The following is a 20,312-nucleotide window of genomic DNA, read 5'->3' on the forward strand; positions in this document are numbered from 1 at the left end:
AATGAAATTATTTGATCCCAAATGAAGTTGAAAAAAGCTGGATGATAAGAAATTAAATATTTATCCTTATTGCCTAATTATTTTTCAATAGTAATTTTTAATGTGGATATTAATTCTGTAGTGTATTATCTCTTTACTGTTTAATCAGTTGTTACTTTATATTCACAAGATGAGAACGGGGACAATGTCATCTTGTCAGAATTACTACTTCTGCAAAGCTGCTACACACTGAAATGAACTTATACCATTTATTTGATTATAAATAATGGAAAAATCTACAGATCTAACCTCAGAGTCTAGGCTTTTTTCCCCTCCTGAGTTTACATCTGTTGTTTTGTGGTATAAATTTGAATTATTTTGATGAATTTCAAAGATAGGTTTCTTGTGTGTGAACAATATTGCATATTCCTTTTATTTGAGTCCCTTTGTAAGAACCCACTTTGAGGAGATATGGGAAAAACCTTAATGTGCTTTTATGATCCTTTTTGTCATTTGGGAGATCTCCTGTGACAGATGGTTGGCACAACCTTTCTCCAAGCCACAAGCAAGCTAATTTTCTTCTATGCCATTTGCCAGTGTCTGTCATTCTGGTGCTTATGATGCCCTGCTGTTATAAAAGCACTGGTCCAGGTGTAAGTACATTCTTGTGCTTTTTTTTTCAGGACAGAGTTTATAGTGGATGCATTATCATCTTTCATTAAAACAGTGAACAGACATTGAATGAATTAGATGAGTGGAAAACAAGGGAAAGATGTATGTGTCCAAACTTCATGCTGTGTGTGTGCAAAAGAGAGAGATTTGGAGGATTATTCATGCTATCCCATATCAGAGCACCCTAAGAGTTCCTTTGCTGTCATTGACTTCAAGCTAATCAATGATCTTCACCAGTAACAGCTGCACTGAAGGGGCAGCTGCTGCTGTCTTCAAAAAAAAGAAAAAAGGCATAATTTGTTAAGTAGAAGTGGAAATTAAACCCTACAAATGGCAGTACTTTGGATTGCATATTATGAAATAAGATTTCATCGCTGCTTGAATCTATCAGTGCCTAAAATTATTTTTATTAGTAAGCTACAAATGCAAGTGTTTTTAAAGTGCTGCATATTCTTGATTCAAAGAAAAAAAATTTTTTTTTTTTTTTTTAGTCTTGTTTACTATATTGTAACTGTCAGGTTAGTTGGGACAACAAATTAATTAATACTTGATAGTATCAGATTTTAATATCTTACATTCTTCAATGAGTGTTCCCAAGAATGCTTTTCCAAATTTGAATGTTGAAAGACATATCACAGAAAAATAAATTGAACTTGCAGGTGGTGAGGGGTACCAAGCCACACGGAAGTTACTGAAATAAACTGAAGAGTGATTAACAGTGCAAGTTTGGGAAATTTCATATTTTTCCCCTTACTGATTGTTAATACAAAATCCCAAGAACAAATTAAAAAAAAATTAGCTTTAGAAGTGCTATGAGTAGAAAAGCCAAAAAAAGAAAAATAGTCACTTCTGAAATACTACTTACTCTCTAATTCAGCATTTATTTTGAATGCAATGCTGTTTACAAGGAACGTAACCCCTTATCCAGAATTATTTGCAGTAGAAAAGGAGATACAAATCAGTCAAAGAAAGTGACTGCTGTTCTAACTTCAGTGAGTTATGGATAGGCTGTAAAGTATGAGAGCATATGTTTTGGACTATCTGGGTTTTGGACTGCTAGCTGAAGTTAAACCACAACATGGACAAATACTGAATGGGTCGCTAAACAACTTTTACCATGTGTTATTTGCATTAATTTTCCTTTGACATATTGAGACTTTGGCCTTCTATTTGTCTTAAACAAAATTTTCTGCTTGGATCTTATATTAAGCAGCATCTCATAAATACAAAATAGGGAATCTTTGTTATTAACACCTATAGTCTTAAAAACATAAGCCAGCTTTGAAGTTCCTCTGTGTTTCTCATCTTTACAAGAAAACATCAGTACTTGCTGCATGTGTTCTCCTTTGCCCAATGGCAGTGCTTCAAATATAGTAATTGGGGTACAAAAATAAAAACCAAGCATAACTGATTGTCAAGCACATGGGACTTGAGTATACCAAACTCTGAAAATTCTGTGGTATGCTGTATGGGATCTGTAAGATACTATCATAAAGTATCCAAAGTGAGGTTATGGAAACCAGAAACATATTACCAAGCAGCAGCAGTCTCTCTTGACTAACAATTAATGGCTAAACACAGTATAAATTCTTCATTAGAGTAGAGTATATTGGTTTGCATTACATCAAGTGAAGTAATATCCCAGTGCAATACTCTGTGGATGAAAATGTTTGAACTGCTAAAAACGATGATGTAATGTATGGGTCACAAGTCAAAATAATTAAAAAATCAATTCATTAGCATATTTTTTTGTGTGTATAAAAATAGATTCAACACTGCACAAAATGGAGCTTGTAGATAGTATCCATTTAGCAGAAGACAGATGTCAGGATACGAATAGGCGAAGTTTATTTTCCAACTAGAGCCTATGACAGCTGATACAGATCTATATTAGAGGGAAAGTTAGAAAGAAAGTATTCACTACAAATACATCAAAGTAATTTTAATTAAATATGAGCTTTTAAATTGAATATCACGGAGAGTGGACAAAGAAGAAAGATAAGCACGATCAGATAAACACTCTCAAAAATGCAAGAATGCCAAGATACATTAATGTATTACTCTGTTGTATCATTATTTACACTCAAATTTAAGAGTGTAAGTTCTCCCAAGATACAGAGATTTTCAGATTTTTTTAAGGGTTTTCCATGTGCTATTTTTGGGGTTATTTGTCTACTAATTTGCAAAGCCAAGCAGTAAGTTATGCTATGTCAAACCTTTCATAATTTGATAGATTTCCTAACTACTTCATTAATTGGGTTATATAAAACATTCATGTAATTGTTGATTGTTTTATGTACTTTCATAATGGCGAAGGAGAATGTATGTGCAAGATCCCTGTTCACTCTCACAGTGCTTCATTTTCCTCCTAGTTTTGAACAAGTTGGTTTTGGGTTTACCTCTGTCCCAAGGGAGTTTCTGGTGCAGCTGTGCTGGTAGACTCAGAATCAGTTTTGTACTGCAAAAATTGTCATTAAGGAGTGGAATTTTATTCTGTCTGTACTTTGCAAAGAACCTGAGAGGGGTTAAGAGAAAAAAACAGGGGAGAAGTAAAATGATAGGGGTTCAGAAATGCTACACAGATGCCAGACAAGCTGCCTTCATGATAACTGGCAATTATAAGGAGTTGGGTCAATGCAAGTCTGGTTTATTTGGCTTTATATTCTACACTCTGCGTGTCAAAGTTAATCATGTTTCTTCTTGTAGTGCTTTGACCTAATTAGCAGTGCACTAAGAACTGCCTCACAAAATAGTAACAAACTAATGCAATCCAACTTATCCCATTTCCTATCTTAACTAGTTCAGGTTTTTAGGTTTTACCTAGTTTTTTTTCTTACTACAAGTTTGTTCCACATGTTGCCACAAGTGTAATTAACCTAGAAAGCTGATGTACGTCAGAGCAGCTGACCTCTGTCTGGCTTTACCCTAGTCATGAGTGATTTAAAGACAGTTTAATACTTTAATCTGTAACGTATTTTCCCAAAAGGCACGAAACAGGTAACCTATAATGGCATGATGAGTAGATACTTAATTTTCATAATGATTTCACATTGAAGATGAAGTAGCTACTCTTTAGAAGTGGTGAAATGGATTAATTTAAAAGTAATAAATCAGATAACTAAACCTGTTATCTCACAATAAAGCAGATTCAAGTGAGGCTACTGTTTCTTTGCTTGATTTCACATATGCGTATTTCTAATTTTTTAAGCCACTAGCTTCCAGTTGGGTTTTTTTTTTGTTTATTTCTGTTTGTCCAAAGGTACCTCTTTTACTGCTTATAAACAGAGTACATAATTAATGGTCTTATCTCAAGGTGCTTTTTTTCCTGTATGTTTTTCAGAACTAAATTATGATTCCCAGCAACATGTCACTGTGTCTGGCATGGGTTATCAGTGAGCTCCACCTCGACACTCAAGCACTGAAATTTGGTATGGACAGTAGGGATTACCGACACAGGCTGTGCAAAGCCTCCAGCATACTTGAGCTTTCAGATGGCCCGTTGATATATTAAAGCTTATAAATATTGCATAACACCCACCCTGCTTGAAGCGTGCAAGCACAACAACCCTCTGTGCTTCAGCGAGGAATTACTCGCTGTTTCACAGCAGTTGCTCTTCTCGCTGCGGCGCCCGCGCTGCCATCTGCCCGGGGCGCTGGGTGCCGCCGCCCGGGGACACGGGTTTCTGGGCACCGCGGGAAGGGGGAGACGCGGAGGGGAAGCCGAAGGAGGGAGACGGTGAACTCTGCCGGGGCAACAACCCCCGCGTGGGCTGGGAGCCCTCTGGCGAGAAGGGGTGGGGAAACACGGAGGCGCTGTATTTTCCCGTCCCATTAAAAAAATATAATAACAAAAAAATAAAAAAGGAAGCGGGAGGCGGCAGTTCAGAGGAAGTTTGGGCGCACGCGGGGAGCCGCCGGCAGCCCCGGGGGCGGCGCGGGGGCGGCGCGGGGGCGGCGCGAGCGGCGGCGGGGCCGCGCGGGCGGGGGCGGCTCCCGGCGCTCGGCGGCGGCAGCGCGGCCGGTGCTGTCCGCGCGCGGCGGTGCTGAAGGGCGCGCGCCCCGCGCCGCCTCCCCGCGGCGCCTCGCGGCCGCCTCGCTGCTCCCGCGCCCGCTCCGGCTGGGAAGCGCCGCGCCGGGAACTGCTGCCGCGAGTTTCGCTCCGGACTGCTGGCTCCGTCTCTGGACCGCGGCGGGCCCGCTCTTGGCTTTGTTAAAGGAAGAAGTGTTCCCGTCTTTGCGATTTGCACGAGGACACGGCGAGCTGTTTTTTTCTTTTTTTTTTTTTTTTTTTCCCCCTTGTGGATTTTAGTCACTCTTGGACAAGGTAAGCAGCATTACTAATACCTATCTATCTATCTATCTGTATTTCACATAAATGGGTGCCAGATGGGATGGAGGAGCTGGCAATTAAAGGCAGAGCAAAGTTGGAACCCTGTCAGCCCTTAGGTCGGTGTAGGGGTGCAGTTTTCAGTGAAAAGGGCTACGTGGACAAAAGATGAATATGAATGAGAAGTTAAGAGGCTTATTTTTATTGAAAACTGGCTCTTAGGGTAATGTTTGGATGTTTGAGAATATTTTTTCTTTTAGAAATCTTGAATATTATAAAAATGTCTCAAAAGATGTTACAGAACCTTCTTTGTATAAACACCGGGTTTGGGGGACTAGACAAGCTCCGACTGATTCTGTCTGAGGGAAGAGGGGATACGTGAGGTCATTCTGGCAAGTAGAGAGTAAAGTAGGAATTAGCGAGGATTTAAAAGAATAGCCCTATGTTGCTCTGTGTTCTGGTGCGTGCCTGTATGTGTGTGTAACAGAAGGACGGTGATACCTTGTTAGTTGACGAACAATTCGGCAGTGTAACACTGTGAACTTGTGAAACAGCACCTTTATGAAAAGGATCATCACCACCTCTACCTCCAAGGTCAATATGCTCTGTGTGTGTCCGTGAAAGTTGTGGGTTTTTTTCCTTTGATGTTGGCTGAACATCAGGCCTGCTTCCAGGCTGCAGCTAGGCGTAAATGCAAATCTTGTATTTAATAATACTGTATTATGTTGCATTTCTAGGACTGCTGTTGTTGGTATTTGAATAGAACTGAGAAACGTGGGCAGATGAAGTGTTCTTTCAGCACTGTTTAACCTTTCACAAGCTTGGTAGGGAGCTCTGCTTCAGCGAGGAGTTTGCTGCTGCTTCTGTGAGAGTTGTCAGAGTTGTGCACATGCAGAGCTGAGTGCCACACAGGGATTTCTGCACAAGTGGAGCTGAGTGCCATGCAAGGATTTCTGCACACAAAGAGCTGAGTACCACACAGGGATTTTTGTCTGAGATTAAGGCTGATTACAGAAGGAATAGGTTGCTGCTGCTAGTCAGTGCTACTGTGATGTTTGAACAGAACAAGCAGGCAAATGAGGTCCTCACCTTGTATTTTTTAGGATGATGTAGCGTTTCATACTCTTTTGGCTGTGATAAATTGTCTTGGGAGCTGGGACCTAAACCACAAGTATTTCTCTGCACAGTTGTCCTGCATAAGTGCTAGCAGTTGTAGTAACTGTGAGCATAAGGTAACTTTTGCTGATGAGATGAAGCTGATGAAAAGAGACTGTTTCATAGTGTTGTAGCTTTTTTTTTTTTTTTTGCTCCTACATAATTTACTTAATGTTAAGGTGGATTGTTTATACTCTAGCTGATGAAAAGCACACAGTAAAAAGATAACCATCGGGCAGCAGCACAGAGCTACTGATGAGTAAAATTGAAAGCAAGCAAATTAAGGAGAAAGTTGTTTAGGTTGCCAAGGCTTTCATTACATTTGGGTAGAATTAGGAAATATGTTTTACTGTTCTGTCCTTCTGCCCCTCCCCCTCTCTCTAATCACAAAATAACTATTTCTTTCCTCTCTCAACATTAGGGAAAGAAAGTTTATTACAGAGCACTTGCACTGCATACAAACCTTCATTAATAGTCTACCCATAAGTTAGGACAGCTCTTAGCATCCATCATTGACATGAATATTAATTCTCTTTGAAATATTTTGATATAATTTTGAATGATGCTTTTTAAGGTATGGAGATTCAGGATGCTTACTTTCTAAAGTAGACATTACAAAAATATTCTGAAAAAGTTATTTTGAACTATGTAGTGTAGACAGTACAATAACTGGGGGGAACCTCCCCCCCCAACAGAATAACCCCCAGCCCACTAATTATATGGCCGAACTTTTGATGTTTATACAGGGCCTGAACCTGCAAATCCTTGTTCACTTGAGTAGTCTTTATTCATACATATAGTCCTGTTAACAGGAAAAAAGACTATCTCCATCATTACATAATTAAAAGTCATTGACCTTGTTGAGATCAGTCATTTTACCAACATCAATCACATGATAAACTTTGATGCTAAGACATTAATCTTGTGCTTTTAAATTTATGTCTTATATCTGATTTTATTTTCTATGTAATGTTTTGCTTTCATTCGTACTAGGTTGCTTTACTTTGTAAATCATGTTTAAAAAAGGGAGATTTTAAATGGTATGTAGACTCAGAAGTGAGCAAAATGGCACTGTTATTTTTCAACAAAATGGTGTTCTAAATATACATATACATCCAGTGTGGTCCATAGCCATTTTAGTCACTGGTTCTAATTAGAAAAAGTCTGTCTTCAGTAATAAACTTTCTTCAAGCATATTTGTAAACTTGTAAGGATATGGTTTGGTATAAAATGCAGTTCCAAGGCCTTTATCATCAGCACGCAACAGCTGAGAAAACCCCACATGTTAATGACTTGCCAAACAGCCCACTGCAGAACTAATGCAAAATCAGGGAAGAGTTTTGTTATAAAAACAGGATTCAAGGAAGCTCCCTGTTTAAAGAGCTACTTTATAGACCCTGCTTGTGCTGAGCAACACACAAAGATATGGATGTGAGGGAATATACCTATAACTAATGAAAATATCAACACATGCACAACCTGTCAGGGTTCCAAAACTTACTTTTGAAAGTGGATCACTTGGTTATTTGCTGGGTTATGGCCCTTGACAGCAAATGGTAATCAGTAAAAGCCCAAACACTGTGGTTGCTCAGTTGTAGGTGTGTTCTAGACTTACCTAATCATGTCAGTGTGTCATTCAGATTTATTTGTGTGTGAGTTTATCCAGTAATCCTCAATATTTGTTTAAAAAAGCAAAGATATTCAATTTTAGAAGAAAAGAACTGTTACAATCACACAAATTATGTCTTTAATACATACCAAACTTTTATTTTCCTTAGACAAATGCATGCTGTTCATGTGACTTTATATAACATTTTAGAAAATGTAAATTTTTTGTCATTCTTCTCTGACTTTTAGAGACTAAACTAGTAATGAAAACAAGGCTCTACTCAGTTTTGTTAGTTATAAACCTAAATATAAATGTGGAACTCCAATAGGAATAATTCTGCCTTTTAATGAATCTGAACTTGGCTTTGATTTCTCAAAGGTAACAGGTCAAATGAAATTGATGAAGTCAATTCTGAATATTTTTCTCCAATTTGGCAAATATTATGGGATAATTCTGGATGTTAAATGTTGCAGGAGTAATTCTGGCCATTAAATATTGCAGGAGTGAATCACTGACTCAAGGGGAAGCAATGAATTAAATGCCACCCTTGACTTTGTTTTTCAGGCTTTCTAAGCAAAAGTGGGACAATAATCATTAATTATTCAGTGTAGCTTGGCCTATTATGGTACTTAATTTTAAAGTAAAATAATTTGATTAGCAAGTTTGTTTGTAAATCTGTTTAATCCAATTTTTCACTTCAAGCTTTTTTTTTTCTTCTGAAGCATAGGGAATAACTGTCAGCAAATGAAAAGATTGGAAACTTGTTTGCATAAGATATTATACATATTTAATACAGTGTGCTTTTTCTTGGCTCTTGGTAGACAGAAAAGACAAAGAACATATTTATATTATTAGAAGATGAAATTTTTCTCTGTAGTAAGGAGACATTGAGAAGGCTATGGGTTGACTAAGAGTTGTAAATATTGCCATGTCAAACTCCCTCTAACACCTCCAATATCAAGGATTACTAATACCCAGGAAAAATGTTCAAGAGAAATCAAACCTACAGGCTCATTCTCTTTTCTGCTATTTTACAAGATCTTTCTTTAGATTTTGGGTTACAAAGTCTTGTCTGCTAGAAGGTAGGTCGTGTTCCTTTCCAGCAGTTGCATTTATTAACAGATATGTCTTCATTCAGATGGAGCTATGCAGATCAAGAATTTTCTGTACAATTACAGCGGCAGAACTGCTTCAAAAATGTTCCCTTATTGCCAGTGTCTTTCATTTCCTCTATGCCATTGTTACTTCTGTTTGTATTGGCTAAATGTACTGGTCAAGGGAGGTTGCTGTGGTCTAGCCAGGTATGGGCCTTACCAAGTGGCTATGAGAATGACTTGAAAATATTTATTTGTTATCTATTTTTAGCTTTACTTGATAGCAATGTTTATGCAGGTATTTACCATTACTACCCTATTCAATTAATCACTCTTTTTTGGCATACACTATGTGTAATTAGTGGTGAATTATTTGACTGCATTGCTGAGTTGTGCAAAACTTAAGAAAACAAGAAGTTCTAAAGAGTTAAAGGACAGGAGAGCTAGCAAAGCTTGCACTGACTGCTTGAAGTAGGTTGAAGTTCACAGCTTATTTGCATTTGAATTAACTGAGGTTGGTGTCCAACAGTGCTTTTCAGAGCAGATTTCAGAAAGACTTTTTTGTCTAATAAAGTTCTTGAAAATGTTAGATGGAAGATGAAGGATATTTAAAATACTTCTTTCTTTTCCTGACAGGGAGAGCTTTTTTCTCATTTTACTCCAAGTGAGGCTTATTGTAATCTGAAATATTTTTACCACTGAATAGGCGGTCTTGTGGTAAAAAGCCACTATCATTTTTAGATCAGAATATTAAAACTTTCTGAAAGTATTTTTAGTTCCTTCATAGAGAATTTCTTAATATCTACAAAAAGAAATAAAATAGTCTGAAAACAGCTCATAACTTCAATCAGATAAAATGTTATTAATTACTAAAAATGTTCTTTTATTAAGTGATAGGAACTTCTAGATTATTACTTTACATGCATTTGCTTCCATAAGGAAACAAAATGTTCTGGAGTCTTTCTGCATTGTAACTCTGAACTACACATATTTCCATTAATATAACAAAACTTTGTCTTCCTAAATAATATGTAAGTCATTATACTTCTAATCACATTTAAATAAATGAATGAGCAATGAAACAAAAACAGGTAGAAAATTCTTACATGATGGGTAATGGAAATAAACTTTGTTTTTAAAGAGCTTCAAAGTTCAACGTTTCAAGTTCTGTTTTTTTAAAAATATATTTTCATATGTAAACTTTACTTAAAACACCACCATAACTGATAATATATGTTACTTATGGGTTTTATTAAATTTTGTTGAACATAATTGCTAGGAAAGAAAAAAACCACTTTCACATCATTCTGGTAGATCCATGGAAATCTTAATTCGTAATAAGTACAACTTTTGATTCTGTTACAGACTGAATATACTCCACTAATATTACAATTATATAAATAATTGAGGACTGTATTTGATGACAGTCTTGTCCTTTCAGTGATAACAAGAAACATGCAAGATTCAAACACATTTAGTATATAAACAGAAATGACTAGTATTTACTTTCTGAGAACAAACTTTATTGTAATGGAAAGGTAATACCCATGAATGAATGACCGATTCACAAATGCCTATATTTTAGAGTTGCAGAGTCCGAATTTTTATTAATACAGCAGCTAATAACCTATTGTACCTAAGTAAAAGATGAGATGCACCATGTTGGTTTTGAAAATGCTTTTTGCATTTATCTTTTAAGAGAAGGAGAATTTTTTTGTCACATTTTGGAGAGGTTTTTGTCCCTTATGCATCATCATTTCTAGCAGAGTCTGTTTTGAGTCTTAAGTTAACAAAAAGCAGAAGCTTTTAAAAGACATGAAGTTTGTACTGCATCTTGGTAACTGTTCACTTTTTATGAAAGATTTGAGATTGTTGAACCTGTAGAAAGAAATCTGAGTGAGGTACCTCTGGTAAAGGCAGATTTTCTCAGTGTTTTCCAGGTATTAACTCAGGTCTGAGAAATGAATGCTCAGAAAACTGTCAGAAAGACAGTATCAGTGCAAACTCTGATATTATCAAAGAAAGAATGGTTTGCATTGCGGGGGATCTTAAAGATCCTCTAGTTCCCACCCCCTGCCATGGGAAGGGACACCTTCCACCAGACCAGGCTGCTTAAAGTCCATCTAATCTGGCCTTGAACACTTCCAGGGATGGAGCGTCCACCACTTCTCTGGGCAACTTGTTCCAGTACCTCCTCACCCTCATAGTGAAGAATTTCCTCCTAATACACACAATCTAAACCTGCCCTCTTTCAGTTTAAAGCCATTTACCCCTGTCCTATCACTGCATGTCCTTGTAAAAAGTACCTCTCCATCCTTCTTGTAGCCTGCCTTTAGGTACTAGAAGACTGCAGGCTGAATGACCCCAACTCTGAGCCTGATGAGATGCTACATAGTAGAGGGGCTTCAGCCCTCTGATCACCTTGACAGCCTTCCTCTTGACTCACTCCAGCAGGACCACATCCTTATGTTAGTGTCCTCAGAGCTAGATGTAGTACTCCAGGTGGGGTCTCACAAGAACAGAATGGAGGGGGAGAAGCACCTCCCTGGATCTTCTGTCCACAGTCCTTTTGATGCAGCCCAGGATACTGTTGTCTTTCTGGGCTGCAAGTGTATATTATGGGATCATGTTGAACTTGTCAACTAACATCCCTAAGTCCTTCTACCCCAGGCTGCTCTCAATATATTCTCCACCCAACCTATATTTGTGCTTGGGATTGCCCTGACCCAGGTGCAGGACCTTGCACCTTGTTGAACTTCAAGAGGTTCTCACAGGCCCACCTCTCAAGCCTGTCAAGGTCCCTCTGGATGGCATCCCTTCCCTTCGGTATGTTGACTGCACCACGTGGCTTAGAGTCATTGGCAAACTTGCTGATGTTGCACTCGATCCCACTGTTCATGTCACTGACAAAGATGTTAAATAGTGCCAGTCCCAATACCAACCACTTAGGAACACCACTTGTCACTGCTCTCCACTTGGACATGAAGCCATTGACCACAACTCTGGGTATGACCATTCAGCCACTTCCTTATCCACCAAGTGGTCCACACATCAAATCCATTTCTCTCTACTTTAGATAAATAATTTAAATTAATGAAATTTAAATTAAATTTAGTCATTTATTAAATAGTAGCATCTTATTTTGACAGCAAGCCCTTCTTTTCTCTCCACTCTGTTTCAAGATGGAAACATAAGTTCAGCTCGTCATCTGTTTTTGCAGTGGAAAGGCCACAGAAAAAGAATGCTCTTCATGACAGTACATTTGGTTTGTCCTTGTAAAATGGAATTAAGTTGCATGGGTACTCCCTCTCCTTGCAACAGCCAAGGTTAGCCATAACCTCAGCTTCAGAGAGAAATCGATGTTTTTAATCTTGAGGGCTGATTTTTGAGTTGAAATACAGTTCATCATATTGCTGTTCTTCCATATTATCAAGTACTTTGACAGAGGTAATTGTTATTTAAAATAAACCGGAAGACACACAGCACCAGGTTAACATAGTTTGATGACTGATTATATTTCTCATTTATTTCCTAGGCCTTTTAAGGTGAATGAATCTTAGCTTATATAGCAGAGAGTTAAAAATATTCTTGTATAAATTTGTTGGTCCTCTAACATATATGTTATTCTTCTGTCTTTCATTAATACTACCTTTATATTCTCATGTAATTCAAAAACCCAGTAATAATTAGTGCTATGGTAGTATTTCAACACAAAGATTATATTTCTTTTTTAACTTTTATGATTTTTTGCTCAAGGCTGCCTTTGATAAACTGTAATATTCTGTAAAAAATTTTCTACACATTGATGCGCATGGGCTGATTTAGTTCTTTCCTTGAGACACTGAAAGAAAAAAACATAATTAACATCACTCCTGAGATTTAACTTTTGTATTATGCTAATTATTTTTTGAACTGGAGACAGTTTTTCAAGTGAATTTAAACTGTGTTGCTTAGCTGTAATTGCATTTTAGTCTACTGTCTAATAATAGACTGATTCTCTTATTTTATGCTTGGAGAATTATTGTCAGAGAAATATTTCAACAATCTGCATTTGTATGTTCTTGTTGCAGTCAGTGGGGTGGGGGGAGGTTAGCTGCACCTTTGAGATTTCATTTGAAACATTACTAGAGTGCTTCAAACATCAGATCTTAAAATTGGTGTCCCCAAAAGACCAAAAATCTAATATTTTAATATATTCATGTCCTTTATATCTTTTCTGAGTAATAGTCATATTCATCTACTGCTCTAGGCTCTCAGTAATCTCTTTCATGCGTAAGTAAACTTTTAAAAGAGCTGCTATGCTTGTCTTTGTAAAAATATACATTATATACACATAAAACCTTAATAAATCTATACTGAAAATTTGATTTATATTTCCAAAGTCTCAGACATCAATATAAAAATAAAAACCCTGTTATGATTTCTGAGATAGAACAACTCTCACATTAATAAAGAGATATAAATGAAAGTTTGTGATATAATTTGCTACTGTAATGATTTAGACTGCTTTTATTAATTTATGTGTTGCATCTGACTCCTTCATGAACAATATGAAATATTATGACTAATAATTTTGTTTTTTATCATTCTCTGCTTTCCTTTTAGGAGACCAAAAGTCCAATTTTAGTGAGTTATTCTTGTATTTTTGATAATCTGGGTACGCTCCTGGAGTTATCATGAGTAAATGGTGGAAAAGGGCCTAAAGAGCTGATCATGAAGCTCTTAATGTTTAAAACAATAAGCAGAGAGTCCTGTACCTTTCTTCTTTTTTTTTTTTTTAATGAAAAAAGTGAACGGAAAGTGAACTTCCATATATGCATGGAAATTCTCAGAACTGATCCCTCAGACACTAGTCAAAAGCAACGAAAAATTCATAATGATTATTGGCTTACAAACCTTGTCTACAGGCAAAACAAAGAGTATGCTGAGAAGCTACTTGTCCTCAAATATTCACTGACTTGAGTGATTGCACCACTTTAAAATTTGTGTTATTTAAGTATTAAGTATTACATATTTTCCATGAAGAAAAATGTCTTCACTAAAAGGATGGTCAGGCATTGGAACAGGCTGTTCAGTGGTTGAGCCTGTGTCCCTGGAATTGTTCAAGAAACATATGGATGCGGCACTTCAAGATATGGTTTATCAGGGAACATGGCGGTGCTGGGCTAACCATTGGACTCAATGATCTTAGAGGTCTTTTCCAATGATTAATGATTCTATGATTCTACTGAATTTGGGCTCTCCCAAAAAGAACTACAAAAAGAGTTGTAATGTTATATATAAGTATTGCAAAAATCATTAATAGTTGATTTATTTTTTTTTAAAGATTAAAAATAAGTAAAGACTAATTTTAAACTTCTCATACACCTGGAGGCTGTACTCTTGTGGACCATGAATAGGGAGCAGTACTCAAACTGGAGCTTGTGCAGTTGGTGCGGCAGGCTTTAAGAATAGGAGGCTGCCCAAAGCAGCCAACTTCAGGAGAGAACAGCAATGGCTCTGCTCTTGTTTTGTTTCCAAGTGTTCAGTGTGGTAATTTCAACCACTGGCTGCAGTGTCAGTGCTAAGGGTTGGCAATCTTTTATTAAGTGAAAAATTAGGGAATATGAGCAGTATGCACTGGTACCTGGGATATCCCTGCTACTTCCTTAAATTCATCCCCTTTTGCCTCATCTCCTACACCATGACACTAAGATAAACAGTGAACCTGATGCATCAGTTTGGTCCCTGCATGTACTGCCTTTATCCTTCTTTGACACTCTCCTTTTCTTCCTGCTGGAACTTTCTACTGATACAGGACAGAGTCCAAGGCCTTATTTTTGGAGGAGCCAGACAGAGAAGGTTTGGCCTGTGTTTGCTATCAGCTGTGGTTTGAGGTGATCTGTATGCTGTCTTACTCTGAAGGATAGAAATTGTTACCCTCTCTCTTCATTGAATGTGCAGATTCCTTCATTTAAGCAATTTTAAGTTTTAAGACATTGAAGGTAGATGATAAAGAAAGGTAGATTTCCCCCTCTGTATCTAGGCAGGGTAATCCTGATTTTTCAATGTGGGCCAAATCTGCAAGACTGTAAATAGTTTTCAGATTCCATTACATGTTGCTCAACCAGATGAAAATCTTTTTTTTTTTTGCATATATAACCTCCTGCAAAATAACTTTTGAAAACCTTTTCTCTGTTTTGATAGCTTTCTCTGTTTTGTGGCTTGCAGAAAATATCATCTACTTAACAAGAAATGTTTGAAATTGCTGAAGGGTAGGCATTCTCAGACCTTCAAAATACAGAGGCAAGAGACATTTCAGTTCTAATAGCGTAGGGATACTTACGTGAGTCAGCACCGAGGATGCATTCGTGCCGGCGGTAACTGATTCATCAATAAAGAGTCTGTATGTTGCTGCAGCACTTGGACATTTGCCACCAGTCATCTGATCAGCATTTGACAGAGCAGTTGGAATGCAATGTTCAGCAATGTCTCCTGGCTCCTGTTCATGAGTGTTGCACTTCACAGAGGTATCCTAGACAATTCCAGAGTCTATGCTGTTGACTCAAAAATGGGGAACAGTGTCAAGGTGGGATGACAAAGGGAGTACAGACTTACATTTCAGGGAGATGGAGTGGTTACTCTTGAGGCTGTAGCTTCAGAGAAAGATGGGACGTTCTTGCCTCTGCACACGGTTCATACCAGATGTAATATAGAGAGTCTGGTGGTGACATCTGAGCTCTAATTTCTTGCTGAAATATACTTTTTTTTTTTTTTTTTTTTTTTTTTTTTTTTTTTTAAGAAGCTCCTTCTAGGGTTTCCTGGTACACTGATGATGAAAAGTTCATTCCAGTCAATTTTACATTAACTTTTTTCTGTATTTCTATTGTATAAGTAAAATTGAAGATATTTACCTTTTTGCCTTTCCAAAAATAACCAAAAAACACCAAATAAAACACTTCAAAAATTGAAAAAAAGGAAAATATGTACAACTTTTTTTTTAGGTCAATAAATGAACACAAAAAATTTGTTTTCAATGTATGATACAGTGGTGGTTGAGGAGAGACAAAATACTTTCCTTTCACATACTACCAGTTCATCACCACATACTGTCTGCTCCTTTCTTTATTTGTGTTATCATCATTCCATTCTTCTTAGAAGTAACAGTATTTTTAAGCTAATGAATTATTGAAAAAAAATCTTATTTTACAATCCTGTTTAGCTACAACCTAATCAGAACATTGTAGGTTTTCTGATTTGCTGTCAGCTTTCCAGTATGCAGTTGGAAGGTTTTTCTCTAGTAGATATATTAGAGCAATCTAAAAACATGAACAATAAAATCCAGTAAAATAGTATAAGACAGTTAAAACATAGCAGGAAATGAAGTTTCTGATCCTATTGAACAGGATTGTGAGCATTACAATAAGACAAATGCATTGTTTTATTAGAAATACCTATGCAAAATTTAAAGAAGGCTGCAGTTGTTCCATGGATAATTAGTATGTCCTATAATGATACACTAAATTTACTGTATATAGTAGAATGTAAAATACCAAGTCAGCTGTCACAGTCAATTTTTTTTTTCACCAGGTATGATAGGGTGAGGTTTTTTGTTCTATAAAATCTCAGAACTGTATGTGTTTCCTTCCTATTATGCTCGGTCTATTAATTTCATTTGCATAAGGAGAGAAGATCCTTTTTTTATTCACTTGGACTTTAATGTCCAAGCACATTGCACTGGGAACTCATGCTAGCTTTATGACTGACTGAGCAAGTGTGATTTTCTGTATTGTGCTGAATTCAGGCTCATGAAGAAAGTTGACCTTTCTGGCAGTAAAGAAGAAAGTGAGTCAAGTCATCACAAAACAGGAAAGAAGAGAGGCGAAAAACTCCACAGAAGTTAAATTGAAAAAGAGAAAATACTTATAACTATTTTGGCTATTCAAGTATAGAACACTTTCCTCTATTTGTATGTTTCTGTGAACTGTATGAATGGAGATAGGTTTTTGTTTCCATCCTTGTGTATGTTTTCACTAAATACGGTAAAATTCTGGACCCAACATATCACATGTTGTTTTTTAGAGTTGTTTTCATGTTGTTAATTAGGTCAGGATTTCATCAGTAGTTAATTATATTAATGTGGACCCTAGGGGAGAGTACTGGAGGGCAAAAGTATTTTTGGTTCAATCCTGATAAGGACAAACTGCCCTCAGCTACAAATAGTCCTTGTTTATTTAAATAGCTGCAACATTCATCAGTCCTTTTGGTTACTGATTGAACTGTGCTTCGATCCAATTATGCCAAAATCCGTATGCATCTTTATTCTCTGCAGTTTGATAATTTTATATTTCTTATCAGTGTTCGCACTGTTGTGTATACTCCTTTCTGTCATACCAGAGTGCGTCCTTCTGTGTTTGAGGAACTCATGGTTTCTTGCATATCATAGGCTTTCCCATGTCCTGTTTCTCTCTGATATGCACTCTAGTTATCTTCCCAACTTTTGAAGGCTGCTGAAACACTATTACCTGTGCTCCCAGTACCTTCTATCTTTACATTTTAGTGGTTTAGGACTTAGTTTTCTTTTTTAGTACTTCATAATTCTTTTGTTACTTCAAATCCGATTAGAGGTTAAAAACCCAAACCTGTCTATTCCAGTCTTTCCATTTTCATGGTGGTCTTGAGCGACAATTTCCAGGTGGGTTGACTTTAAGCCAGCTGAGTTATTGAAAGATGTCTTTCACTGGGTGAAAAAGATGGGATCTATGACTGTTGGCTAGAGCACTTCAGCGCAGTGAGTTTCAAAGATGTAAAGGGATAAAATCATAACATTAAACAGAACATTTAATAGGAAGATATTATAATGGCTGTTTGAATTAATGACAGACATATGGTTTAGCATTCATTCAAGGAGTTCAAGAACACAGAGGTTTCAATGCTTTTGTTGGCAACTACTGTTTTACCGAATGCCAGAATTTCCTTGAGTAACAAAAGGGAGCATAATAAGAACCCTCGAATAACATAAGGGTGGCAGATGAGCATATCATAGCAAATATGTAGAATTTCAGTCTTTAATTTAGCAGTTTACCTCTTTAAAAAAGAAGTTGCATCTTAAGAGACCATTTTGCCTTTTCTAGGATAACTGCTCAAAAATACACAACAATTTACTGTGGAAGTGTCAACAACAGTTGTTTCTTCTTCCATTTAATTAATAGCAGCAGTATTTTATTTAAAAAGACAAAATTAAAAACTTGAAAACCAAAATATTTGTCTGTTCTAGTATTAATATTATCAAACTATTCACATGAGTTCTAAGCTGGCAAGTTTTCTCTTTCTGATTTCATAATATGAAGCAGTTGAATTCCCATCGGTTCAGATACTGCCATGATGGTAAACATTAATCCTCTAGGATATTAGGGAACCAGCTGTGACAAATTTGCTTAGTGAGGGAAGAAAGAGACCACCTTGCTAACAGTATAACTTTCACAAACTAGCACTTGCATATATCAATGATGTCTACCACCCTGATGTTGATATTGAAGTCTTAGGAAAAAATTAGATCAATAAATGCAACACAGATCATTAAAAATATTCCTCTGAGATGTGTGAAATATAGTACCTTCATTTTGTTCTTCTTTCTTTAATATTAAAGAAATTAAGAGACCATGTGAAGAACATGCTAAGAAAGGTTTAAAATTTTCATTTCTCATTTTATTATAACTAATTGAAACTTGGGTCACAAACAATAAGACATCCGTGAGTCATCCTTTAAATAAATAAATAAATAATATACGGAAAATGGTAAGATTAAATTAGAGCAGGAAGTTAGCAGCAAAGATTTCACCTAATAAGTGTCCTCGCTGCATCTGTGTTTTAGGTGTTTTGACCTTTCACAAATGCCCCTGCCACACTCAGGACACTTGTGTACAGGGTCACGTGAGCCCCTGTAAACCTCCAGGGCCAATTCCAAAGAAACTCTTCCACAAAAGCCCTGGGCAAACGAATCCTGCTTGCATCACCCCCACAGACACTTTGCTGCCTTGGCTTCTGCTGTTACCCACCAGCACCTGGCAGCACAAGTGGTGTGAGGGCAGAGAGAGAGAATAACAATGACAGGCAGGGAAACCCAGCCCTTGTCCTGGCTGCTCACCACGGAGGTGCCTTGAGGTACTTGCCTTGGAGACGCCTGACATGTTTGTAATGTCAACACAAAGACCAAGTGCAGTAATACAGGACCAAGAGTGCAAGGGACTGCACTCCACCTGCTGGTTGTGCAGTATGATGGTTTTGCAGTTTAAATTAGAAAAGAAGTGAGGGAGAGATGGGCAGCAATCAGCAGAGGAGGGATTCGTCTGGCATGGCAAGTCCTTTTCATGAGTTTTTTTTTTTTGCTGTATGTGTGTTCCAAAATGATTGTGCCAACCTCTTTTGATGGGTGAAGGATGAAGAGCATGTGCCTGTGCAGTCAGTGGCTGTAGCCACATAAAGTCGCAGCTGAGAGACAGAACAGATTGATACACAGATGCCCGAATTGTTGGCTGCCGTGGCAGAGCTGCACTTCACTGTTGCAAGCCCTGAGCCTGCTGTACGCAGTTAAGGTGACCTAACAACTCTAGTTCAGAGCATGGCTGCCACTTCTGGAGGAGAACTGGAGGGTGACAGCATGAGGTATGCAGTGCGCAAGAGCTGTCAGCAAGTCCTGGGGGCGAGAGCTGCCGTCACAACATGATAATCTGCTTTCCACATAGCACTTTGACAAGGACAAACTTTGCTTGATATGGGTTATAGCTGCATTCATAGAGAGACTATGATACTGTCTCTAGTATGATATCTGTCATAAGGTTTTTGATGACACAGGCTGTATGAAGATATGGGGCACTAAGGTACAGTAGAGACAGGCTAATGGGAAAAGACATGCTTTTTGCTAAAACTTCTACTCGTTCGAAGTCAGTGCAATATAATAATCACTATTTAGACAAAAAAATGCTTTGTTTGCAGGTGCCTTTCTGCCATGAAACCATAAGAGTAGATAAAAGCATCTTAAGAAATGGTAGCAGTGTATTCTTTCCTGGATGGTTATTTGCATCCATTGTTATATGCAATGAAATCCTCAAAGTCAAGGGCAATGAAGCATGGTTCATATTTATTACCGTAGCTGTATTATAAACCTATTAATAACATTGAATATGGTGACAGAGCTCATGGTCTTTTTCTGATCCACACAAAATAGACAATTAATTTTATGCTTTTTTTTTTTTTTTAATTGAGATTAGTAGTATGTAAAAGACAGAGACTGACATGTCCTGAGAGTATACAGTACTGCTCCTTGATGTGTTAAAAGTGACCTCTTAAATAATGCCAGGTTAATATCTGACATGTCTTCTCTTTTAAAGGCAGGAAGAATGCAGTGATCAAACAAGTATTTAAGATTTAATTTATTATACTTTGTAGAGACATTGAGTTGATCAGATAAGTTTATTGGGGTGGAAGAGTTATATCT

The 20,312-nt window shown here is 37.3% G+C and overlaps 1 protein-coding gene across 2 annotated transcripts in view; it reads left to right on the forward strand.

The window, feature by feature from the left end:
- Nucleotides 1–4,896: 4,896 nt before the first annotated feature.
- The window catches only part of FSTL5 (follistatin like 5), a 289,424-nt gene continuing 274,008 nt past the window's right edge, over nt 4,897–20,312 (forward strand). The window contains exon 1 of one of the 2 annotated variants that reach the window (XM_051789812.1): nt 4,897–4,975. Coding sequence is in view for 1 of the 2 variants with exons in the window: in XM_051789811.1 (XP_051645771.1) it covers nt 19,437–19,480 (44 nt within the window). In the remaining variant the exon portion in view is untranslated. Of the gene's footprint in view, nt 4,976–19,366; nt 19,481–20,312 lie in introns of those variants that run through there. The other variant, XM_051789811.1, reaches the window with a different exon arrangement.

This window comes from Manacus candei, unplaced genomic scaffold (assembly GCF_025592945.1).
Source record: "Manacus candei isolate 608988 ecotype Guabito, Panama unplaced genomic scaffold, ASM2559294v1 h1tg000028l, whole genome shotgun sequence".
NCBI lineage: Eukaryota > Metazoa > Chordata > Aves > Passeriformes > Pipridae > Manacus > Manacus candei.